At 41.5% G+C, this 27063-nt stretch overlaps 1 protein-coding gene and 1 long non-coding RNA gene across 12 annotated transcripts in view; both read left to right on the top strand.

The window, feature by feature from the left end:
• Positions 1 to 27063, top strand: part of ABLIM1 (actin binding LIM protein 1) — a 299644-nt gene that overhangs the window by 220628 nt on the left and 51953 nt on the right. For all 11 annotated transcript variants that reach the window (XM_082721481.1, XM_082721486.1, XM_082721488.1 and 8 more), the window contains 2 exons: positions 23221 to 23308; positions 26534 to 26592. In XM_082721481.1, the coding sequence (XP_082577607.1) occupies positions 23221 to 23308; positions 26534 to 26592 (147 nt within the window). The remainder of the gene's footprint in view (positions 1 to 23220; positions 23309 to 26533; positions 26593 to 27063) is intronic.
• Positions 9929 to 19009, top strand: LOC309860033. Its single transcript, XR_014309105.1, has 2 exons — positions 9929 to 14211; positions 14431 to 19009. It is a non-coding gene; the product is annotated as an uncharacterized lncRNA (long non-coding RNA).

Genomic DNA, 27063 nt, shown 5'->3' with positions numbered 1-27063 from the left:
TCTGCCTTTAGCTTGGGATTCTGGGTTTGAGCCCTGTGTTGGGCGCCCTGCTCAGTGCGGAGTCTGCTTCTCCCTCTTCCTCTGTTCCTTGCCCCTGCTCATGCTCTCTCTCTCTCTCAAATAAATAAATAAAGTCTTTAAAAGATGTTGGCAGAAGTCATAAAACACATAAATATCTTCAAGCTCCAGGCCATATGAGTGGAATAAATAAATGTTTTCAGAGTGTAGACGGGGGAGCAGATCATGTCCGGGTGAGACCACTGAGAAAACGTCCCTGGAGAAGGTAGGATTTGAGCCAAGCTTGGAACACTAGTATTCTATTACATAAAATAGACTTCCTACAAAAAATACTTAATAGGTGCTCAACACCTTTTAGACTCTGGAAATACAAAAAATGAATAAGTCAGTAAGTCAGAAGAGCTGAGGAAGGCTTGTTCTCGTCCAGAGTTGCTCAACCTGGGCGCACCTGGGAACCACCCTGGGGAACTTTTAGAAGGCGTTGATGCCCAGGCCCTGCTCTGAGCTACTCTGTCTCTCTCCAGGGGCCCGTGGGTGATGGAGACGACGAGATCACCAAGGCTGTCAAATGCCAGAGCTTAGGAAGTTTGACCTTGTCAGTAGGCAGTGGACAATGTTAAAGACTTCTTATCTGGAGAGTATTATGATCCCTGGGGTATGTGATAAAGATGATCCTGACCTTTGAGTGTCCCGAGCTTTGTTAAAGGCCTCAGAGCCTCAGAGACTAGGTGGATTAGCGGGAGGGAAGGAGCGAGGACTAACCCAAGAGACACCGCAGGCATATCTTGGCAGAGCTGCTGGTTTGCCTGGAGGGTGGGCTTTCCCTGTCTGTGGGTAGGTCCGGTAGGTCCGTCTCTCTGTCATCAGAGGAGCTGGCTGGCTCTGACTTTAAGTCTGATAGACTGTGCTGAGGGGCTCTTAGATGCTTGCTCTTTAGAACACAGGCTGGTCTGCTGCCCTGAGGCCAGGTGCAGGCATGACGTCAGCTCTGGTGAAGCGGTCTGGGATGGTGAAGGTTACGGAGCTGTAGGAATACACACAGTGGAACCCAAAGTTCACAAAATCGTGGGTTGACGTGCGTGGCTTAGGCTGTCCTCCAGGTCCTGGCATCCAGCCATGGCAGCATCCAGCCATGGCAGGGTCCCTGGTTCTGCTCTGGCGGGTCCCCTGTCACCTGATTTTACCGGCAGGTGCCGTTGGGAGGGGACCTGGCTGCAAGGCACTCCCTGGCACTCCCTGCTTGTTGTGGCTGTACTCCCTGCCTCCTGCGGTTCCAGAGGAATCCCGAGGATTCAGCAGGCAAACATCCCTCTCCCCACCCCAGCCCCCAGTCTGTAGAGTCTGGAAAGTAAATCTGCGTATCTGTTTCTCTGCAGGATACAGAAATGCTGTCCTTGTCCCCCGGAGGCACGGGCCAGGCGGTGTCTTCAGTGGGCTCTGATTTGGGGCATGGCCAAACCCAGGGGTCCTGAATCCCTCACACACCTTCCCTCCTACTTACTTTTCACCCTGTTTTTTCTTCCTTTTGGCAGTTAGAACAGACACTCGGGGATGGGTGGAAGCACCCCTCCCTACCGCTCCCGGAGAAATGATAGAGTCTGGGCCCTGGAGATTCAGGGCTGGAAAGCCTGGTTGTTTGTGAAAAGGGGGTGAAATCCAGCCACAATGGGATAGGAAATCAGACAAGGATGTTTTTAAAAGCAAGCTGTGTTTTTCTGACTGGTCTAGTAATGGTTCCCACCCCAAAGGCTCCTCTAACCCTAGGGAAGAAAAAATATTTTTAGTCTGATAGTATGCTTTCGGCAGCCCGAGAGCTGAACCATCTGCAAAGGCGTTGATAACTCGGAGCAGCTTAGAGCAATGGTTTTGTGGAAATAACATGTAAGGCGTCAGCCAGGACTCTCCAGAGTGAGGCATGGACCACGAACCCAACTCCAACCAAGTTCTGTAAGAGTTGTCTTAGAATAGAAATACCAAGGAAGGAAACAAGAGAGGGATAGGATGGGAAATCATTTGTAATTCCCGGAGAAGGATAGAAATCACAGAACTGAAATGGACTGTAGAGTTAGCAAACAGGCTGAGAAAAGCTGTTGACAAACTGGAATCTCACTGAATTGGGACAACACGTTTGCTGTACGCTAGACAACTAATAACATCAAAAAATTTTTTAAATTTAAATTCAATCAGCTGATGTAGTGAAAACTTCAGTGTTTTACTTTTAAAAAACTCCTGCCTTCTGCATGTTTTCCACAAGTTGCAGTGTCATTATCAAGACAGCCAGTAAAGGGGCCAGTCCTGTAATCTGGTAATCTGTAATCCCATACTGTAATCCATACTCCTTCCTACTGCATACCCCCCCATGCCTTTAATTGTGCCATTTGGCCACCAGGTCCCGTGTATTGATCATTGATTCCATTGGAGCGGCTGGCATGAAAGAGCCCCTTTGGGCTGCTGCTACACATTCCTGACTCCAGCGTGTTCTCCTGTTGGAAGGGAGACCAGGAATGAGATCACAAGCAACAAGGAACTTTAAGCGTTTATCCTTGCGCAAGAGACAAAAATGATCTAGTTGGGATTAGGTTTCAAGAGTGTTGAACTTGAAGGCAAATATTTATCTTCTGGTGTTAAGAAAGGAAAGGATGGAAAACCTTTGACCCTGACTGCAGGGTGGTGTCCGCGTTTGGGAAGAGAGTCCTACTCAGCCAGAAGCGTGATGCTTTTGTCAGTGTTCCTTCCCGGGAACTGTGCTAATAGTCCTCACTACAGGCAGAGCAGCAGCTAGCCAGCGGCCCCGTCACAGTCACATTCCACTGGATTCCAAGAGTCTCTCCCTCCAGGCTTCAACTTCCTGAAGAGACCCCTTGAAAATTCCTTTCAGAACACAGTGTTTGTAAAGAAACTAGAAGCATTCAGGGTTTTGGAGCCTGGTTCATCCTCTCCCTCCCTGTGCTGTGTTGTCAGAGTGAATTTATGTGGAATTTACATTTCTTTTACCTACACAGCAGTCCTGCAAGCAAGGCAGGACCAGTATCTTACACCTTTTTAACGCTCTGGAATATACACGTCTCTTTGGGAAGTAACCGGAATGGGGGGAAGTGAGCAGTTGGGCCCCAGTGTATCCATTCATTCTGAAAGTTCAATAAAACAGATTTCTCAGACATCTACCTTCCTCCCCGCCCCCCACCGCCCTGCCCGCCCCGCACTGCACATATGGAAACTGGGGCAGCCTAATAATATGTCTAAAACAGGCTGATTGAGTCTCTCCTAAGGAGTCCTCAGGAACCAAGGTCCTTGTCAACGATCTCAAGTTATCATTATTACCTCAAGTGAGTCACTGTTGTACGAAGGATAGCTTTACGAAGTTCTGGATCTTACCTGGGTGGTTAGCTCCAGTACTCTGTGGTAATTTCTGAGAGGGAGGATAGAAGCTTCTTACTTTTAAGCTGTTCAAGTCACCAAAGTGATTTTCAGTCTTTCTGACCCTTGACATGTTGCAGGTTGTGGGGGAAGGGAGAGTGGACTTAATCAAAAACCGTAGATTCGAACCCTAGCTCTGTAACTTTGAAGACTTTTCTGAGCCCATAAATAGGCCTAAAAGTAATAGGGTACCCCATAAAGCCCTGGGTGGATTAAATGGGAACACACTTAATAAGTGTTCTACTATAGAACAAATGTCAAGGTATTATTACCAATAAAAGTAATGGGTATAAGAAATGTCTAAGCTCAATCATGAGTAGCCACTAAACTCTTAGTAGCCACTGAAGTGCTCAACCTTCCAAATCCAATTCTTGTTTACTTTTCCCAGTGGGTCCTGGTGCTAACTAGAAGAAGCCACTTTTGAGGTTGCGTGGCCAAGACTTCTGCAGAGTGGTCCAGGCAAAGCCAGCCATTGTCTGCTGATTTTGAGTCAATTTAGGATTTAAATATGAGCATTATCTGCATTCCACCCACATCTCCCATCAGTTGAAAGAATAGGGCCAACAGAAGGACAAGGATGAAAAAAGGATCGAAAATTGTTCAGTGGCACCCTGGAGGACCTGGAATAATGGAGACCCAAGGGGATTGAGCTACAGCACGTCTACTTAGAGACCATTTTATATTAAAAAAAAAAAAAAATCATTTGCTTCACAGAGATTAGAAAAAGCACTGGGAATCCATTTGGCCAAGTGCTCTTAATTTGATTCTTCTTATTTAATCCCTTCAAATTCCTCTCAGATTAAAATTGTAATAAAAGGCAAAAACCACCTTGGAAAACGGTTTGGCTGTGGCCACTGAAGTTCAACATACACATTCCCAGTGACGTTGCCATGTGCCCTCTGCTCCTATGTAATATGCGTGGCCAGAACTTGGATATAATTCACCAAAAGGCACAGGTGGGAATTTTCACAGCAATACTGTTGAGAGCGCCCAACGTGTTCAAACTACCCCAATGACCACCGAGAGTGTAATGGATAAATGAAATGTAGCACATTTACACAAAGGGATACATGTCACAACATGTAATGAAGAAAACTACATGCAGCCTTATGGGTAGTCCTTGTTCCGTCGAGTAACGGAAGCCAGACATATTTGCTTCCATTTATGTCAACTTCTAAACCAGGTAAAACTCGCCTATGGAGTTGGACGTCCATGTAGGGAATAGAAGTCACGTGACTGGGGAAGAGCAGAAAGGGAGCTTCTGGGTGCAGAAAATGTTCTCTTTCTTTGCTTTGGGTGCCCGTTGCAAATTATGGTGCATTTATGAAATACAATTTGTCCATTTTTTTTCAGTGCGTGGTATACATCAATAAAGAAGTTTATCTAAATGAAAAAATAAAAGCAGTCCTCTTTCCTACTCCAGAAAGGAGGGAGAAGAAAGTATGTTCAAGACCTCCTACCTTGTAAGGGAGAACAAAATGATATAATAGGTAAAATGCGTGGCACTTTGATGACCACGAAAAGGAAAACACCAAACTGTGGGACAGATTGCAGTAACCACAAACAAAGCACCTGATCAGGGAATACCAAATTCAGCTAACACCCAAGGAAATTCAACACCAAATCCTCGGGTCACTGGCTACCCTCTGGACTACCCTTGCATTTCCTTGTAACTTATCTTGCATTTCCTTATAACTTATCAGAAGAGACTAATGGGATGATGTTATCTGTGCTATTTAATCAGTTCTTAGTTTCAAGGAAGTTTGGTACCTTGGAGACTTGACCTTGCTATATTGTTGAATCTGAAAACAACAGGTTGGAGCAGCTGGGCCTGCTTTACAAGGATTCGGGATCACACTGCCCCATACCGTGAAGATCGCCTATGTCAAGAAAGAACATTTAGGGTAGTTGGCTTGAAAGGCTTTGGTGTTATTTATAGTGGTTTTTAAATAACGTTTGATCACATTGTTGATAGCTAAGGGCAGGAGGGACAGGGAAAATAAAATTTTTGTAAAGGACTTAAGAAATTTCCTTTCCTTAACATTAACAAATTGTTAATTTGTCTTTCCTTAACATTAGCAAATTGTAAAATAGGAAGTCCTTAATTTTGCACGGTAAACTTTCTTTTGTATTCTTAGAGAAAGAAAAAGAAGTTGAAAGATGATCCTATAAAGTTGTGGGAGTGAAGGAGGATCTCAGTGGGGGCAGTGGGGGTAGTGGGGGGACTCCCTTGTTTAACTGAGCTGCCAAGGGCTGGGAAGGTTGCAGGAGGTGGTTTTGCTCTTTGGAGTTGGACAGACCTGAATTCAGGTGACAGATCTATCCCTAGCTCACTAACTGTGAACAGTTTCTTGATCTCACTATCATTTGATTTCCTCATCTGTTAAATGGGTCTAAAACCTAGCTCTCAGTGTTTCAGGGAAGGTCGAATGGCATATGGTTTATGAGGTGCTTAGCACAGTGTCTGGAAACAAGTAAATAATGAAATTGTAGCTGGGGCACCAAAATTCATCTATTACTTCTCTTTGGGCTGCTGTAATTGTGCAGGGTATGGTGGCTAATTGATGTAGAGGTTTTCTGGTAAGGGTTTCTAATACTGATTCGCCAGAGGTTTCTAGAGCACTTGCTAGGTGGAGAGCAAGAGAGATTGGAGTTACGGAGGTATAGGTGTGGCCTGTGTCTTCAAAGGAATGCATAATCCAATGTGAAAGAGAGAAGCAGCTCACCAACATGGACTGCTACCAGATACTTTGCTATTAACTTACCTTTGGTTAGTTTTTTATAATAATCCTACATGGTAGACATTCTCATGCCAGTTTTTACAGATAAAAAATTATTCCAGAAGAGTGCCCAAAGCCATAATGTTTGCAAGGCCAGAATGCAGACCTCTGGGTTCTCTTGGTTCCAAAGCCCATCTCTTTCCATTCCCTGTTGCATGGTGGGGTGAGACAGACAGTCCAGCCATAATAACCCAAGGCGAAAGTAAACACATCTGACAATGGGAGCACAGAGCTGCAGAGGTTAGTTTCAAATGTAGACATTCACCTTGATTAGTTTCAGAATTATGTATTGTCTTCAATCTTAGTTATTTGCTCCACCTTGCAGTTTGGCAAAATACCCAAGATAGAGGTTAATAAAATGTCTCTTCTCAATCATCTTAACCATCTTTTTGCACCACATGGGAATTATTTTCTTGTTGACTAGGATTTCTGAAATGAAAAACAATGTAGGTGTGGTGGTATTGATCCAAGAGAATCGAATTCGTATCCTCAGATCTGGGATGTTTTCTGCTTCTGACACTCAGCTGTATGACCTTGGTCTTGGAGCAGCAAGACTCAGAGGTCTCTGAGCCTCACTTGGACCATCATAAACAAGAAGAATGATGCCACCTGTTTTGGGCACCTGGATGGCTCATTTGATTAAGCAACTGCCTTCAGCCCTGGACATGATCCTGAAGTCTGGGATCGAGTGCCACATTGGGCTCCCTGCTCAGTGGGAGTCTGCTCTGACCCCCCCTTCTCTTAATAATAATTTTTTATTTTATTTTATTTATTTGACAGAGACACAGTGAGAGAGGGAACACAAGTAGGGGAAGTGGGAGAGGGAGAAGCAGGCTTTCCTCGGAGCAGGAAGCCTGATGTGGGGCTTGATCCCATGACCTGAGCCAAAGGCAGACGCCTAACGACTGAGCCACCCAGACGCCCCCTCCAAATTTTTTTTTTTTTTAATGTCACCTATATCAAAGGGTCAGAAGAGAATTCAATTAAATACTGTGTGTGAAAGCACACAAGTCAAAGAACCAGCCCAGAGAGTCCCAGTAGCTACATTAATGTGAATGTGGTTGTCCAGGTTTTCAGTTCAACTTCTCATGTGGTGCTGGCAAGTTACTTAATCTCCCAGAAGTCCGGTTTCTCTTCTCATACAAAAAAGAATGGTACTGCCTCTGAAGACAGAGAAATAATAATTAGATTAACAAACTGTTTTTAAATCCTTTCATAAATGTTCAAGTCTTCAGATAATTGCTAACAATATGATATTATATATATATACTGCTTTCTGTATATGTAAAGGTACATTTTATTCTGGAAAAAGAATCCGTATTTTTCAACAGCTTTCCAAAAGAATCTGGACACCACACCCCCCAAAAGGAATGAGTGTGTGTGTGTGTGTGTGCCCTGATGTGTCACTGTGGATAGTGAATAAAAAAGCTCCTCCTGTCTTCCCAGTCAGGTTTCCTAACCCCAACCCTGCTCTTTCCTTTTCTTTTCTGTTTTCTCTTCTCTTCTCTTCTCCTTTCTCTCTCTTTATGTGGACATATGCTATCATGTCTTTTAGTTCAAAACCTAGGAGGAGTAGTGCTGGGTTACATGGTATATTTATGCTCAACTTTTTGAGAAACCAGAGGTTTCCAAACTATCTGTACCATTTTACATTCCCATCGGCATTGGATGAATGTATCACTTCATCCTCAACACTTGGTACCGTCTGTCTTTTTAATTATAGGCTTTGTAGCCAGTGTGTAGTTTTCATTGTGGTTTTCATTTTAGTCCCCTTATGACTAAGGGTGTTTAAAATATTTTCATGTGTTTATTCAGCGTGCATATATCTTTTGTGAAGTGTTTATTTAAATCTTTTCCCATCTTTTTCAACCGAGTTGCTTGGCCTCTTTTTTTAAAATTATTTTTATTAACATTATAATGTATTATTTGCCCCAGGGGTATGGGTCTCTGAATCGTCAGGCTTACACACTTCACAGCATTCACCATTTCATATACCCTCCCCAATGTCCATAACCCAACCACCCTCTCTCACCCCCCCTCCCCACCAGCAGCCCTCAGTTTGTTTTGTGAGATGAAGAGTCTCTTATGGTTTGTCTCCCTCCCGTTCCCATGTTGTTTCATTTTTTCCTTCCCTATCCCCCAAACCCCCCATTCTGCCTCTCAAATTTCTCATATCAGGGAGATCATATGGTAATTGCCCTTATCTGACTGACTTATTTCGCTCAGCATAATACCCTCTAGTTCCATCCACATCATTGCAAATGGCAAGATTTCATCTCTTTTGACGGCTGCACACTATTCCATTGTGTATACACACACACACACAACACACACACCGCTCATCTTCTTTATCCATTCATCTGTTGATGGACATCTAGGTTCTTTCCATACTTTGGCTATTGTGGACATTGCTGCTATAAATATTTGGGTGCATGTGCCCCTTCTGATCACTACATTTGTATCTTTAGGGTAAATACCCAGTAGTGTGATTGCTGGGTCATAGGGTAGCTCTATTTTCAACTTTTTGAGGAACCTCCATGCTGTTTTCCAGACTGGCTGCACCAGCTTGCATTCCCACCAATAGTATAGGAGGGTTCCCCTTTCTCCACATCCTCTCCAACATCTGTCCTTTCCTGACTGGTTAATTTTAGCCATTTTGACTGGTGGGAGGTGGTATGTCATTGTGGTTTTGATGCATTTCCCTGATACCAAGTGATGTGGAGCACTTTTTCATGTGTCTATTGGCCATCTGGATGTCATCTTTGCAGAAATGTCAGTTCATGTCCTCTGCCCATTTCTTGATTGGATTATTTGTTCTTTGGGTGTTGAGTTTGATAAGTTCTTTATAGATTTTGGATACTAGCCCTTTGTCTGATATGTCATTTGCCAGTATCTTCTCCCATTCTTTCAGTTGTCTTTTGGTTTTGTTGACTGTTTTCTTTGTTGTGCAAAAGCTTTTGATCTTGATGAAATCCCAGTAGTTCATTTTTGCCCTTGCTTCCCTTGCCTTTGGTGATGTTTCTAGGAGGAAGTTGCTGTGGCTGAGGGGGAAGAGGTTGCTGCCTGTGTTCTCCTCAAGGATTTTAATGGATTCCCATCTCACATGGAAGTCTTTTATCCATTTTGAGTCTATTTTTGTGTGTGCTGTAAGGAAATGGTCCAGCTTCATTCTTCTGCGTGTGGCTGTCCAAATTTCCCAACACCATTTGTTGAAGAGACTGTCTTTTTTCCACTGGACATTCTTTCCTGCTTTGTTGAAGATTAGTTGACCATAGAGTTGAGGCTCTATTTCTGGACTCTCTGTTCTGTTCCATTGATCTGTGTGTCTGTTTTTATGCCAGTACCATACTGTCTTGATGATTATAGCTTTGTAATAGAGCTTGAAGTCTGGAATTGTGATGCCACTAACTTTGGCTTTCTTTTTCAACATTCCTCTAGCTATTCGGTGTCTTCTCTGATTCCATATAAATTTTAGGGTTATTTGTCCCATTTGTTTGAAAAAAAAAAATAGATGGTATTTTGATTGGGATTGCATTAAATGTGTAGATTGCATTAGGTAGCGTAGACATTTTCACAATATTTGTTATTCCAATTCATGAGCATGGAACATTTTTCCAATTCTTTGTGTCTTCCTCAATTTCTTTCATGAGTACTTTATCGTTTTCTGTTTATTTTATTTATTTTAAAGTTTATTCTTTGCCTCCTTGGTATAGTTTTCTGTTTATTTTATTTATTTTAAAGTTTATTCTTTGCCTCATTGGTTACGTTTATTCCTAAGTATCTTATTGTTTTGGTTACATTTGTAAATGGGGTCAACTCCTTAGTTTCTCTTTCTTCTGTCTTGCTATTAGTGTATAGAAATGCAACTGATTTCTGTATGTTGATTTTATACCCTGACATTTTACTTGATTCCTGTACAAGTTCTAGCAGTTTTGGAGTGGAGTCTTTTGGGTTTTCCACATAAAGTATCATATCATCTTCAAAGAGTGTGAGTTTAACTTCTTTGCTGACTTGGATGCCTTTAATTTCTTTCTGTTGTCTGATTGCTGAGGCTAGGACTTGTAGTACTATGTTGAATAGCAGTGGTGATAGTGGACATCACTGCCGTGTTCCTGATCGTAGGAGAAAAACTCTCAATTTTTCCCCATTGAGAATGATATTTGCTGTAGGTTTTTCATAGATGACTTTGATGATATTGAGGAATATATCCTCTATCACTACACTTTGAAGAGTTTTGATCAAGAAAGGATGCTGTACTTTGTCAAATGCTTTTTCAGCTTCTGTTGAGAGTATCCTATGGTTCTTGTTCTTTAATTAATGTATTGTATCACATCGGTTGATTTGCGGATGTTGAACCAACCGTGCAACCCAGGAATAAATTCCACTTGGGTCGTGGTGAATAATCCTTTTAATGTACTGTAGGATCCTATTGGCTAGTATTTTGGTGAGAATTTTTGCATCTGTGTTCATCAAGGATATTGGTCTGCAATTCTCTTTTTTAATCGGGTCTTTGTCTGCTTTTGGGATCAAGGTAATGGATCATAAAATGAGGTTGGCAGTTTTCTTCCATTTCTGTTTTTTGGAACAGTTTCAGGAGAATAGGTATTAATTCTTCTTTAAATTTTTGGTAGAATTCCCCTGGGAAGCCGTCTGGCCCTGGACTCTTGTTTGTTGGGAGATTTTTGATGACTGCTTCAATCTCCTTACTGGTTATGGGTCTGTTCAGGTTTTCTATTTCTTCCTGGTTCAGTGTTGGTAGTTTATATGTCTCTAGGAATGCATCCATTTCTTCCAGATTGTCAAATTTTCTGGTGTACAGTTGCTCATAAATGTTCTTATAATTGTTTGTATTTCTTTGGTGTTCATTGTGATCTCTCCTCTGTCATTCATGATTTTATTTATTTGGGTCCTTTCTCTTTTCTTTTTGATAAGTCTGGCCAGGGGTTTATCAAATCTTATTTCTTTCAAAGACCCAGCTCCTAGTTTTGTTGATTTGTTCTGTTGTTCTTTTGGTTTCTATTTCATTGATTATTGCTCTCATCTTTTTTATTTCTCTTCTCCTGCTGGAGTTAGGCTTTCTTTTTCCAGCTCCTTTAGGTGTAGGGTTAGGTTGTGTAATTGGGACCTTTCTTGTTTCCTTTTTTTTTTTTTTTTCAAGATTTTATTTATTTATTTGTCAGAGAGAGAGAGAGAGCACACAAGTGGGCAGAGTGGCAGGCAGAGGCGGGGAGAGAAGCAGGCTCCCTGCTGAGCAAGCAGCCCATTGTGGGACTCAACCCCAGGACCCTGAGGTCACTACTCGAGCTAAAGGCAGCGGCCCAACCGACCGAGCCACCCAGGCATCCCCCTTTCTTGTTTCTTAAGAAAGGCTTATATGGCTATATATTTTCCTCTCAGGACTGCCTTTGCTGTGTCCCTCAGATTTTGAACAGTTGTGTTTTCATTATCATTTGTTTCCATGAATTTTTTTAATTCTTTTTAAATTTCCTGGTTGACTCATTCATTCTTTAGTAGGATGCTCTTTAGCCTCCATGTATTTGAGTTCTTTCCAACTTTCCTCTTATGATTGAGTTCTGGCTTCAGAGCATTGTGTTCTGAAAATATGCAGGGAATGATCCCAGTCTTTTGGTACTGGTTGAGACCTGATTTGTGACCCAGGATGTGATCTGTTCTGGAGAATGTTCCATGTGCACTAGAGAAGAATGTGTATTCTGTTGCTTTGGGATGGAATGTTCTCAATATATCTGTGATGTCCATCTGGTCCAGTTATCTTTAAGGCCTTTATTTCCTTGTTGATCTTTTGCTTGGATGATCTGTCCATTTCAGTGAGGGGGTGTTAAAGTCCCCTACTGTTACTGTATTATTGTTGATGTGTTTCTTTGATTTTGTTATTGGTTTATATAGTTGGCTACTCCCATGTTAGGGGCAGAGATATTTAAAATCGTTAGATCTTCTTGTTGGACAGATCCTTTGAGTATGATATAGTCTCCTTCCTCATCTCTTATTATAGTCTTTGGCTTCAAATCGAATTGATCTGATATAAGGACTGCCACCCCAGCTTTCTTTTGATGTCCATTAGCATGGTAAATTGTTTTCCACCCATTCACTTTAAATCTGGAGGTGTCTTTGGGTCTAAAATGAGTTACTTGTAGGCAGCATATTGATGGGTCTTGTTTTTTTAATCCATTCTGATACCCTTTATCTTTTGATTGGGACATTTAGCCCAATTACATTCAGGGTAGCTATTGAAAAATATGAATTTAGTGCCATTGTATTGCCTGCGGGTTAAGCCTTTGCCTTCAGCTCGGGTCATGATCGAGTGCTGCATGGGATCGAGTCCTGCATTGGGCTCTCTGCAGGAGGGGGTGGGCCTGCTTCCTCCTCTCTCTCTGCCTGTCTCTCTGCCTTGTGATCTCTGTCAAGTAAATAAATAAAATCTTTAAAATAAAAAGGTGACTGTTACTGTATATTGTCTCTATTCCTTTATGGTCTACTACTTTTAGGCTCTCTCTTTGCTTAGAGGATCCTTTTCAATATTTCTTGTAGGGCTGGTTTGGTGTTTGCAAATTCTTTTAATTTTTGTTTGTCCTGGAAGCTTTTTATCTCTTCTTCTATTTTCAATGACAGCCCAGCTGGATATAGTATTCTTGGCTGCATATTTTTCTCATTTAGTGCTCTGAATATATCATGCCAGTTCTTTCTGGCCTGATAGAAAGTGGCTAAGTTGACTGCCAATCTAATATTTCTACCATTGTATGTTACAGACTTCTTGTCCATAACTGCTTTCAGGATTTTCTCTTTGTCACTAAGATTAGTAAGTTTTACTATTAGATGATGGAGTGTGGACCTATTTTTATTGATTTTGAGGGGGGTTCTCTGTGCCTCCTAGATTTTGATGCTTGTTCCCTTTGCCATTAAGGGAAATTTTCTATTATAATTTGCTCCAATATACCTTCTGCCCCTCTTTCTCTTTTTTTCTTCTGGAACCCCAATTATTCTAATATTGTTTCACTGAGAGATAATTCTCCCCTCGTGGTCCAGTAGTTGTTTGTCTCTCTTTTGCTCAGCTTCTTTATTTCCTGTCACTTGGTCTTCTATATCACTAATTCTCTTTTCTGCCTCATTTATCCTAGCAGTAAGAGCCTCCATTCTTGATTGCACCTCATTAATTCCTTTTTGATTTCAGCTTGATTAGATTTTAGTTCTTTTATTTCTCCAGAAAGGGGTTTTATTTCTCCAGACAGAGTTTGTCTAATATCATCCATGCCTTTTTCGAGCCCAGCTAGCATCTTGAGAATTGTCATTCTGAACTCTGGATCTGCCATATTACCAGTGTCTGTATTGATTAGGTCCCTAGTCATTGGTACTGTCTCTTGTTTTTTTTTTTTTTTTTTGTGGTAAGTTTTTCTGCCTTGTCATTTTTATCCAGATAAAAATATATGAATGAGAAAATAAAATACTAAAAGGGTGGCAAAGACCCCAGAAAAATGTACGCTAATCAAATCAGAGGAGACCCCAAACAGGGGAGAGGGGGGTAAAAAAAATTAATATCTATGTATATTAGACTGGTGAATAGAACAGAGCCACCCATTGGATTTTGGATGTATTTTGGTCTCTTAGAATAAACTACCTCTCAAATTTTTAAAGAAATAAAGACGTATATATATACAAAAATAAGGGTAAACATGATGAAAGGATGGAATATGGCTGTAAAGAATAAAATTTTTTAAAAATTCTAAAAAAGGAATTGATAAGATAAGTTGGTTGGAAAAAGAAAGAAATAAAAAGGTTGGTGGGGGATGTGCTCTGGGTGGAGACTAGTACAAAGCCCTTTGCTAGATTTAGGGTATATTGTGATCTATTAGAAGATACTGTATCCCAAAATTTTTTAGGAAGAAAAAAACCCCCTATATATATACAAAAATAAGTTAAACACAATGAAGGATAAAATATGACTGTAATAATGAAAGTTTAAAAAGATTTTTTTTTCGGAAAGGTATTATTTTTTTTTTTTTAAGATTTTTATTTATTTGTCAGAGAGAGCGAGCGAGAGCGAGCACAGGCAGACAGAGTGGAAGGCAGAGTCAGACAGAGAAGCAGGCTCCCTGCGGAGCAAAGAGCCCGATATGGGACTCCATCCCAGGACGCTGGGATCATGACCTGAGCCGAAGGCAGCTGCTTAACCAACTGAGCCACCCAGGCGTCCCTCGGAAAGGTATTATTAAGACAAACTAGTTGAAACACATTGAAAGAGGAAAGAGGAAACATTAAAAAAAAATTAGGATAAGAAAAAAAAATTTTAAATTAAATTTAACTTTGTAAGACTAAAGGATCATGGGGAAAAGCCATGAATTCCATGCATTATTTTCCCCTATCTCTGGACTTCCACTGTTCTTCTTGAGCAGTGATCTTGGTCTTGCCTCGATGTTCTTTCTGATCTTCTGGGGGAGGAGCCTGTTGTAGTGATTTGTAGTGGTTCTCAGATGTCTTTATCAGAGGTGGAATTGCATCGCCCTTGCCAGGGTCCAGGCTAAGTAATCTCCTTGGGTTCACTCTTGGTAGCTTTTATTCCCTGAACACTTTCCGTAGAGCTCTGAGGATAGGAGTGAAAATGGCAGCCTCCTAGTCAACAGCCTGGAGGAGCTGAGAGCTTGGTGCCCCACTCCTCAGTGTGCCCTTAGAGAAAAGGGGCCAATTACTCCCATCTCCCTGGTCTCCAGTCACACTCCGAGCTCACCCGGCCTGTGATCAGGCATTTCTGTCTCTGACACACAACCCCTTTTGGAGTCTCCAAACCCAGCAGATTCTTGCCTCCAGAGGAGGAAGGTGAGTCTCCCCGGATCTGCCACATGTGGGATCCCTGCTCAAAGAGCAGTGCCCTGACTGTGCCATGGATCACAGTTTAAGGTAACCCTGAGCTGAGGCCTCACTCCTTGTCTCTGTCTCTGCACCTGGCTTCCCCGCTCTGATACCTGCGAGCTCTGCTACACTTAGACACCCTCAATCCTTCTGTGACTCCATGGGGTCCTGAGACCACACTGTCTCTGCAAGGACTCCATACTGTCCCTGCGAGGACTCCATACGGCACTTAGCCACTGGAGTGACGTCCTTCCCCAGAGCAGACTTCTAATCATTCTGATTTTGTGCTCTACTGCTCCACAGCTTGCTGGGAGCCAGCCCCTCTCCCATGGTCTCTCTTCCTGTTGCCTTGGATTCATTTCTCCACATGTCCTACCTTTCAGAAAGCGGTCGATTTTCTGTTCCTAGAATAGCGTCTCCTCTTCTCTTCGATCTCCTGTTGAGTTTGTAGGTATTCAGAATTGTTTGATAACTATCTCGCTGAGCTCCTGAGATCTGATGTCATTTCAATCTGCTCCTCCTCCACCATCTTGCTTCTCTCCCATTCCTTGGCCTCTTATTTTGAAATGTAATTGGTTTTTATATATTCTGGATATGAGTCCTTTATTAGACATATGATTTGCACAAATTTCTTCCAATCCATGGCTCATCTTTCTATTTTCTTCATGATGTCTTTTGAAGAGAAAAAAATTTTAATCTTGAGGACATCCAATTTGTCAATCTTTTTTCTTTAATGAATTATTTTTTTGTAGAATATCTAAGAAATAGTAAACCAAAATCACAAAGATTTTCTTTGATGTTCTGTTTGGAAATTTTAGTTTTAACTTTTATATTTACGTCCATGACCCATTTTTAAGTTCATTTTTCCTTTATGGTGTGAGGTAGGGGCTTGATTGAATATGTATATGTAACTGTCCCGTCATTTGTTGGCAAGACTATCCCCTCCCTAGCAAGTTGCCTTCACACTTAACTTAAAATCAGTTAACCATGAACGTGGGGGTTTATTTTGGAATTCTCTCTTCTACTCCATTAACCTGTATATCTATTCTAGTGCCAGTCCATGCTGTCTTGATAACTTCTGGCATTATAGAAACTTTTGAAATCTGATAGTATAAGTCCTCTGACTTTATCCTATTATTTTGAAGTTTTTTTACTTTCATACATCCTTTGTGCTGCCACATACATTTTAGGATCAGCTTTTCAGTCCCTACAAATAATCCAGCTGGAATTTTGGTAGAGATTGAACTGAATCTATAGATCAGTTTAAAGACACTGGTTAGGTCCTGTGGGGAATGCACACATTCACAGATAACATTTATCTAGCACTATTAAAGTGTAAAGACTGCTTTAAAGTTTTTGCACTTAATTCCTTGGAAGGAGATGAGAAAGCAATAACCATCTGTAAAAATGGGATATGCATGTACACTGGGATGTTACCACATTCTTCATTCTTTACCCCTCATTAAAAGAAGGTAGTTGAGGGGCATCTGGGTGGCTCAGTTGGTTAAGTGGCCAACTCTTGATTTCAGCTCAGATCACAATCTCAGGGTCCTGAGATCAAGTGCTGCATTGGGCTCCATGCTCAGTGGGGAGTCTGCTTGAAGATATTCTCTCTCCCTCTCCCTCTCTGTCTCTTGTAAAGAAGTATTTTTTTTTTTTAAATAGAAGGGAGTTCTTTTATATCTTGAGCAGCAGGGCATCAGATCATTGGAAGGCAGTGGTGTATTTCTCTCTGTTGTTTTGTGCATCTTCGCAGGGAAAGATGAGCCACCACCCCTCCCTCTGACACAGCATACATGTTTGGAGCAGAGGCTGCAGCTGCGGTTGGGTGGTTAAGAGTGTCTGGCTGAAGGATGTTCTCATCTGTGCAGGTTGGCTTTGTATAGACTTGTGTAGAGCCCTCTGGGCTTCACAAACACTGCCTGGGCAAACTGATTTATTAACCTTTGCCCAGAATACAGACTTTGGGCCAAGGCACACCCTCATTATCTGGCCTGTTCAGGATCCTGCATTAGGAAAAATAAAAACAAAAACAAAAACCACTCCTGAAACAAATGATGTTCAACTTGGAGATCAAGCCATTCCAGTCCCATTGGCAGTTTCTCCTGCTTCAAGGAAAAAACAGCAAACACAAAGAAGGCTGAGTCAGCCCCTACACTGCCTTTCTGCAGGAGTAAGACAGGGAACTTAACGTGATTCTGGCTCTCCTTTCCCACCTGTGCACCTGCTGTGTAAGTGACAGATCCTTGTTACTCTTCTTTGGCCTCCTCATCTACTATTGGGTTTAGGGTTTGGAGACCACCGTGACTGGTATTTCCCCAGGTCATGATGATTTGTGTACTCATTTCACTGCTTGTAAGACAAAGAAACTGATTCCTAGGTTCCACCTTAAGGCCATTAATTGAACCCATTTTTAAAAGGATCTTGGGTGTTGCTTATACACAGTAATGTTAGCAAAGACCTGATCTAGGTCAACACACTTACCTCTAAAGTGTTTGCATGCCCTTTATCTAAAGTCACTATCAGCCAGAGCTGTGTTTGCAACAGTCTTGGGGACAGGAAAGCAATTTGTTTATTCCTTCGGGTGTTCTAAGCAAATCGTCTCTGAATCAAGTTAGAACTTTAAAAAAAACAGGCAACCTAGACCTTGATAGCTTAACTTCCCCGTATGGAAATGACTACAATCAATTATCTCTCAGGGTTACACCCTTGGTTTTTCTCAAGGGTCTGTGTAAGAAATAATGACTTCAGCGTTGCCAACCATCAGCAAAATTAGTGTGGAAGATAATTTTCAATTCCAGGAGCACGGTCCCTCTATGAGAATTGCTTTGGTGCTTTTAGAGGGTAGGCCTGGCTCTACTTTTTGGAAGCACTGGGGGTTCCGAGTACACTGGCCACATTAAGTGGTAGTTTTTTTGCTTGCAGTCTAGGACTGTAAAATAGCACCTACATGACAGAAATGTTGGGAGAGCAGGCCCTTAGAGTCCTTGATACAATGCCTGGCACAGAGCCAGACCTGGTGGAAATTCAGCTTATAATGACTGTTACTAATTTAGACTGGGAAACCTTGCCTGTCTAGTGACAGTTATATGTGGCCATTTTCTTTTCTTTTTTTTTTTTTTTTCACAGTGAGACTTCTAGTGGCTCGTTTTCTTTTTTCCTCATCTGCTGAGAAATTTGGATCATCACAGGTTAGCCTGAGTTTGGAGTCCTGATATTTTCTTTTCCTCTAAGGTTTTTGTCCAGTTGTTTATAGATCACGACCTTCTCTGATAAGAATCTGCAAGTGTCTTTTTGAAGTAGGTAGAACATTAGTATAAATGGCTGAAGATTGACCTCAGAGGCCCTCTTCCCCATCTCCTGGGCTCTTGTTAGGAGTAGAGCAAGAGAAAGAGGGTAAAGAAAAACTAAAAAGTATAGTTGGTCATACAGGAGCTAAGCAGATTATCAGGCAAGCAGATTATCTGTCCAAGGATGGGTCCTGTAATTACAGTTCTCTTTTGCTACTTCCGGTGGGCTGTTAGAGTTGGCACAGTCCTTAGGGCATCCAGAAATCCTCCTTGGTATAAGGCACTAGAGAGTCATTGCTTAAACCCCATTCCCTGCCATCAAGAGTTTCCTTGCTCTACCCAAATTGCTTTTCGGTTAACACTGCTGTGTGAGCTTGTAGAGGTATGGGATTTCACACAGAATCACAGAATTTTACAGCTGAATGGGACTTGAAATTGTCTAATCCAGCCCTTCACTTCTTACAGATGAGGGGGCCTGGAGGCTTGAGAGGTTAGGTAGTGACATCATTGAGGTCTCATGGGTAGCACATTAAGGAATGGCAGTTGCAAACATGGTAGTCCTTTCCCAGGGCACCCCCTGATCCACAAGGAATTCAGAATTATCTCCTCTGCCAGACGGTGGATTTTCAAATAAAATAAAATAAATTGATGGGTTAAACTATATCCTGCCTTATAGTAAATGGTATTACTCCAGATGGTATTCTAGTCTGTATGCTCAAGTTCCTGCTCCAATTTAGAGATTAACCAAATAGTAATAATTACCACAGAAGTCTGACATAATCAGCACTATTAAAGGCAAGCCATTTTTTCCACTTTGAATGTGTAGGCAGGTGTTTTATAAAACTCAGCTAAATAAGCAAATTGTTTACTTTCCATAGAGTTCAATGCCAGCCAGAATGTAGACTTTTAATATGTGCATTTTGAATATGTGAAAAAGAACAAAATAGGCTGTACTTTTTTTTAACATAGCAGGGTAGAAAGATGGGTGGAAAATAGCCACTGTGGAGCTCAGCAGCGGCCAGGGTGTGGGGGCTGTGTCCCTGCAACACATCTGGCCCCACAGGCTCAGGCACAGCGGGATATTGGGCTCTGGGCTTGGGGCCAGCTACCTAGTCACTGTCCTTTATGAAGTCACCTGTTAAAACAAAGCCCACAGTTTGCTTTAAAAGTTTGTAATCAATAACCTCCTCTTCACAATGATTTACATGTTTATTGTCTGTTCTTATGTAGGCACTGGTCTTCCATTTTGCTCATGATCTGAGATACTTTTCCTTCTTCTGTAGACAGACTCCAGTGTAAATGACTTTTATTAAGCTATGTCCATGTTGGGGGTTGGTTTGCATAGGAGCCCACATCTATGATCAGCTCTGATCCCTTTTCCTGGCCCTGTGCGTAGGGCTTGACTGTGAACCGTCATGGGTACCGGAGTAAGAAGAAATGAAAGAGAGGAAGTGACTTTCCCATGCAAAGCAGAGGCTCCCTTGTCCTTGAGACTGGGTGGTCCCCCGGGCTTGCACTGCTACAAAACCAGACCTTTGAAGGGCTGTGAAGTGGCCTTTGATTCTGGCTCCTTGCATTGCTTGACACGTTCGGCATTGTGAGATGAGCGAGTGCATGGGTCAAAGCCGATGTCCCTGCGTTACGATGGTATTGTTTCTTAGCAGTGTTTTTGCTCATGGTTTCTAGACCACAGCCCTGCTGCTTGGGACCTTGGTGTATCTTCCATCCACCTCGTATGACAGTTTGTGTAACACAGTTACCCTCCTATACCTGTCCTTGGAAAGAACAGGCACGGTGGGGGGGGGGGGGGGGCTTTTACCAGCGTGCCAACCTGTACTGACAAACTTTCTCTTTTGTGAATGGCCCTGGGACCACCTCTGTTCAGAGTGTTACTGTTCATTGTTGTTGTTTCTAGGATTATTACCGTATGTAGTGATGTGCTGCACCATTTTCAAAATATCATATGATCATTCACCCTAATCACGTCCTATGAGGTAGGTAGAACAGTGGAGTGCTGAATGTTTAGAGAGCCTGCCACCTTCCCAGGACCATAGAGTGCTGAAACAGGATTTGAATCCGGTCAGCCTTACCCCAGTGTCTCCACACTCTCAGCCCGTACTTCATGTGACTATATTATAGGCATTGTTTTTCTGGATGATTTTTTTCTCTTGGCAGCATTGGTTTGTTTTCGTGTAAGTTTATTTCATTCTTTTAATGGCTACATATGATTCAATATTTTCTTTAACTACTTTCTTATTTAGGTTATTTAGGTTGCTTTCTGTTGTTTTGTTCTTTGAGGTTATAAATAATGTTGAGATCCTGAATACATATACTCTTAAGTACATATACTTGTAAGGTATGAGAGTTTTTGTAGGCTAGCTTCCTATGTGCATATTAAATTTGAAAAAATATTGCCAAAGCTGCCTTTCAAAATAATTTTGTTCACCAGTAGTCTGTGAGAAAGCCTTTTTCCTCACATTAGTCTTCTCTTTATCTTTGCCAGTTTAGTGAGGAAAGATTTTTTTTTTTTTTTCTAAATTGTGTTTCCCTGATTCCTGGTGGAGTTGAGCTAATTCTTTATTTTTTGGGTCTTCTACGTGTCCTCTGGAAATTGCTTTTTGCCCATATTGCCACTTACTTTTTATTAGAGATTGTCTTTATATATTCTGGATAATAATCTTTTTTGTGGCCTGCATGGCAAGTATTATTTCCCCGCTACTTTTCCTTTAACTTTTCTAAGTCTAGACATTTTTATGTATGTGCAGAGTCATTATCTGTCTTCATTGTTTCTAGATTTTTGCCTTGTTTAGGAAAGCACTCCTATCCTGAGTATACTAAATTATCTCCTATAAATCCTTCTAATACTTCTACATTTTTGTTTCTGTATTTAGCTCTGTAACTCTCTAGAATTCTTTTTTTGTAGGTTATGAATTAGGAATCTAGCTTTACCTTTCTCTGTATGGAGAATCCATTGTCCTTACTGTTAGTGAAATAATCCATTTTGCAACTCACTGGAAATGCCTTCTTTATCATAGACTAAATTTCTTGTGTAGAGCTGTGTGACTGGCTTTCCTAAGTTATGTGTTTCATGACTTATGTTCTAATTCTGTACCAGTATTAAAGCACTTGAATTATTTGAGCCTTAGAATAACTTTTTTATGTCAGGGAGGGAAAACCCCCCTTAGTTGATGCTGTTTTTTGTGCATTTTTCTTCTTCCGTATGAACTTACAGAATCAGGTTGTCAAGGTCTGTAGACGAAACTCCTATGAGTATTGTGATTGGAAATGCATTGCATTAATAGGTTCATTTTAGATAAATTGACATCTTTAAATATTTAGTTTCCTCATCCAGAAATATTATATGCCTGTTAGCCTTTTTTTGTCCATCAGTTAAATTCTATAGTTTTCTTTATGTAGATCTTGCGTTGACGGGTTTGTTTGTTGGTATTAGAAATGGAGTCTTGTTTTCCCATGACACTGACGGAATTTGTTTTGCTAGTCTGTAGAAAGTTGTGAGGTTTTATATGTTTATTTTTTATCTAGCTGTTTGAACTCTTTCATTAATGACCTGCATGTTTATTTCTTCTTGCCTTATCACATTGGCTAGGACTAAAACAATGTAAAAAAGCTTTGGTGGAAGCATAATTCATTGTCTTGGTGCTCTTTGTTGAGAATGCAGCTAATGTTGTGCCACTAAATACAATAGATACATTGTATCAGTTTGAAGATCTGTCTTCCTACTCCCAGTTTACTGGGGAGTGTGCTTTTCACTGTAGACTACACAAACTTCCTGTAAAGGTGCCTTAATTCTTTCACTTACATTTTCCTTGAGAATCCCGAGATTGTCCTAACTGGCTGGGAACTCTCAGCATTAACATCCCAGCTGGACTACAGTGCTTTAGAACTTACAGTGACTTCTTTCTCCTTTCACTCACATTTGACCCTGGATGGCCTAGAGGAAGGAGCTACTTTACATGACATTGACTAGGCTTCCTTCATCCCCTAGGGAAGAAAAATTAAATAATAGTGTGTGGAGCAAAACAAGAGCACCACTTCTAGAATTTTCCAGTTGTCACCATTGAACAGATTTCATTCCTGGCTTCTATTTTCAAATATCTTCAGTTTTTTTCCACTTGAGTGCCTTGAGTAACAAACTACCATCTCACACTCTTGTTGCTAAGTGGCTTTTGTAGTTTCTCCTGGAGGGTGTGAGAAAGGAGTCACTACCTGGCCTCTGATTTCCTGTTGAGATTTTATGCAAACATAGAGGGTGCGGCTACTTCTGGCTGTCGGCACTGCCATAGCACGTGGTTCATGCAAAAGAAATATTTCACTCTTGGTTGATAAAATGATTTCATTGTGGAGTATATTAGAAAATTTTTAGGTGGTGAAGATTTTTTGCTAAGCTATAAATGAAAAGATTTCATTTTGTCAGGCATGCATTTGGACCATGACTCTAATGTGACTTGGCACCTGTCTAGAGAATTGTCCCTGTGTCCAGTGACATTTTGCTTTGGGGAAGTCAACACCTGCTGTGATGGCATCTGTCATATTTAGGAATGTGAAAAGCTCATGAATAATTCAGGGCCATCTCAGTAAAATGCCTTCTTTAGAAAACACTTAATAGAAGACTTTGGCAAAATACTGTTATAAGCAACACAGGAATTTGGGGTTCTCCTAAGGTGAAAGCTGTGAATGATGTCCTTTACTTTGGTTTTTCCCATCTTGGTGTACGTTAGATAGGTTTTATTATTTTTAGCAAAAACCCGCTAAATATGAGAATCCCCAGGTCCAGAAAAGAGGCTGGGAGCTGTGACAAGGTGCAAACTAAAGAGTCCCTCCCTCTTCTCTTGCAGGCAGGTGACAAACATTACCACCCCAGCTGTGCACGATGCAGCAGATGCAACCAGATGTTCACCGAAGGAGAGGAAATGTATCTTCAAGGTAAGGTGTCTCCGGAATTCATAAGTTCTTCTCATCTGGGGAAGGAAAACCTTGCTTTGTTCATTTGTTTGTTTGTTTTTAGAGAGGAGGCATTTCATTAGCTGCAAGGCTCCCCAGATCCAAAAGGAGCGTGGCCAAAAGTTACCTCATCAGTTAGTATTAGTCAGCCAAGCAGTTGACATGCTGGCCATGAGCCCCTGAGTCTTTTTAACAAAGGAATGCGTTGCTTCTGGAGTGAATGCATAGGACTTGATGTTTGGTCCCATGGAAGTGAGGCAAGAGTGAAAATTAGCAACACCTCCTCCCAGCCTTCCCCAGGAGGTGTGGGAAACAAGATGAAAGAAAAAGCATTTCTAGATGTTACTTTGTCTTTGCTCCTTTCACTACCCCGCGAGAAGGATTTTTCGATGCCTCCAGCCTGCTCTGATGCAAGCTTTCAGGAAGAACATCATCTCATATTTGGTGAATTGCATCATAGATGTATTTCATCCCCTTAAGATGACATAGCGCTCATACTGAAAGAAAGATAGCAGGAGGGTGAGAGAGAATATTTCCAGAGTCCCTGAAAGAGAAGTGGAGAAGTTTCTGGTGGCAAAGAAGTACTCATTACCAGAGGGCCATCAGATTTGGGGGACTGATGGGTGGGAGGGGCAGAGGGAGAGAAACTTAAGCAGGCTCCCTGCCAAAAACCGGGCTCCATCTCACAATGCTGAGTTCATGACCCAAGCCAAAATCAGGAGTTGGATGCTTAACCGACTGAGCCACCCAGGTGCCCCCAGATTTTTTCAAGTTGAAAGTCATTTTGAGAAATTTTCCCAGTGTACAACCATGACTAGTTTTTATCTCCCCTAAAATGCTGACGTTTCTCAGCGAGAAGCTCGGGGGAGGATTCTCTTCCAGTCAAACAGCACCATCTGCACAAACATTTTACTATTTTTAGCCGGAGAAAGAGTCATTAAATTGACAAGGGCTTATCAGTAAAATTACCGAGAGCCATGGAAGCTGGTGCTCATTCAGTTTGGTAATTACCAGGTCTCATCTGCCTTCGCGCTCATTTCTTTGTCTCTCTGCACTTAACACTACGTGTATTTTTAATGAATGGTTCCTTTGCTCTCTATTTTGTTTTTATACAATGAAGAAAGTCAACGGACATGATTCTTGAATATTAAAGCAAAGTCTTAATCTACTCTCTGAAAAATGCTGCCTCTATGAGAAATTGACAATCCAAATATCACTTACTTTTAAATGATCAGTCTGGAAAATTCTGATGAAAAAAGTCACTGAATTTTAAAGGACCCAATAAAGACAAGTGACAGGCCCCCAAACCCATAGTCTCACGTGGACTTTTTATGACACAGTCTCTGAGGGCAGGCTGTGAGTCTCCATAGCCACAGGCAGGTGTCACTTTGCATCTTCAGCATGGAATCGATATTTATTCTCCATTTGGTCTCCAGGCTTTGTTTTAGATTTAGTGTGTCTATGCTAGTACTCATAAACAAAGACACAAGAGTGTGTGGCAACCCCGTGTCTGCTGGGAACTGAGACTCAAAGGCTCTCGGTGCGGCCCTGCACGTTCACATGCTTCTGGAACCTGAATAGAGAGTGATTTCAAGCTGTGCGCCAATGAGAACATATTCATACTACAAATAAACAACCGTCTGTTAAGATGGGCTGCCCTCAGAATTCCGGGGGTGGTTGTAAATGGTTTCTAGAGTTGGGCTTCAGTGCCCTTTGCCTACCCTTTCGACATGTCCTTGAAGAAAGAGTAGTTCATCTTCCTCAGCATCTGACATGCTCCCCACGTCACAGTCCTTGTGCATCTGACCTACGGAGAATAGTGGGACCCTGTGAGCAAACCTAGTGATCCTGGCCAAGGGTTTCAACTCAGTAAAACCTTCAGAGTGAATGCTACTCCTGGGCCACCCACATTAAGAGGATTTCCTGTGCTTTGTAGCCAGCCTCAGAGTAAACACTAATGCTAAAAGGACTATGTGTCTGTCTGGATTGTTTGTTTCATCCCCCCCCCTTTTTTTTCCTCCCCCTTTATTTATTTATTTATTTTTTGGCTCTGGTTTAAGCAAGATAGGATGACTGTTAAATAGGGATTAAAGTATTATTCTGATAGGAAAGGTATTATCCTTATCATGAATATTATTTTATCTATTTTAGATCAGTGGTGTAAAATAATTCAAGAGGTTTTAAATTGGTGAATTTTCAAGTATACACAGGTGGTTGCTTGAAGAGATAAAGACTTAACAGGTCTGATGTTCCTCCTGAGACTTAGTAAATTCATATCATTTACTCGCTGCTTTCAACTTAGTAACTTCACTTGCTCAAGTCTTATCCAGTGCTCCTACGGCTCTTCTGCCCATAACCATATTTGAACGTCTCCTTCCACGAACATAGGACTTACATACAGGTCCGACCCACAGCTGTATAAATGACATACATATCTAGGCATACGAAGTCATACTGGAGGACTTGAATTCTTACAAGAGCATTCTATAGGATTTAAGTGTTGTGCTTAGTTCTAGGATGCGTGCACGATTCCAAGGAAGGGCTTCATTCTCAGAGAAGGTGAGGTATTGACTCAGGGACAGAAAATGACACTTAGTAATTTCACTCACTTGAGAGTGGAGACTTTTGTTGTTCTTATTGTTCTTAATTAAAGGGTTAAAAGTTAAAGAAGACTTCTGCATTTATAACATAACTTTTGACCTTTCTACGAGTTGGCTTAATTTTCCATATCTTTGTAGATGACCGTGTGTAATTGGATCAATAAAAAATTCAGTGAGTTTTGCTTCTGGGTATGGACTGTCTGACTCTATTTCCCTCATCTAAATTGCTTGGTTGTTTTGATGTTCTATAAACATGGTTTATGGCTTCTGTTTAAATTAAATACAGCTGTGACTTTTAAAGGATAATAATATGGTCCAAAATGACAGCAACAACACTCAGTCAAGAATCAAACATCTCTTGCGTCAGAACACTCGTGTGCCTGTTAGTGGTCTCTGTGGTCTAGAATTATGACCTTTCTAGAGCGAGCTCAGGCTGGGTGAGGAAAACTCACCTGGTGGTTAGAGTTGCCGTAATTCACTTGGTCCCAGGGCTCTCACACTCTCCTCTGATAGAGAAGAATATGAACTGTTCTCAGAAGTTCTGGCTAATAGGACTATGTCTTCTTTCCATTTCCTTTAACTCTTTGCGGGCATCATGTCTTTCCAGGTTCCACCGTTTGGCATCCCGACTGTAAGCAATCAACCAAGACTGAGGAAAAGCTGCGGGTAAGGAAACGATGAGAGCTGTGGTGCCAGGTGCATTTGCTGGCCCTCTGTGTCATTGCCACTAATTCTCAGGGCTGGAGTTTGGGGGAAATTACTTTATCATGGCTTTCTTTTTTTTTTTTTTTTCCTGAAGAGCAGATCAAGTTGAAAGACCATTTGGCCAGGGAAGGAGGTTCCCTTCCCTCCACTGTTAAATTGATTGTGGGTTTTGTTCCCATGCTTGTATTGGAGAAAGTAAGCCTTGCCTCACTAGTCAGGTTCATAGGAAAGCATTCAAGGAACAGTCAAAACATACAGATGAGAAGAAATTATTCATCAAGTTCTAAGTCAGATATCTGGTGGCCTACCAGACTTTTTTGTACTTAGTCCATAATGTACTACCCCAACCCAAACTCTGCATCCATGGTACATTTTACTGACCTCTTAAATCCAAATTCACTGAGTAGCCTGTCTCCACAAGCTAATGGTTTG

The sequence above is a fragment of the Mustela nivalis genome, assembly GCF_964662115.1.
Source record: "Mustela nivalis genome assembly, chromosome: 2".
Classification (NCBI taxonomy): domain Eukaryota; kingdom Metazoa; phylum Chordata; class Mammalia; order Carnivora; family Mustelidae; genus Mustela; species Mustela nivalis.
This window is presented reverse-complemented; position numbering and strand designations above follow the sequence as displayed.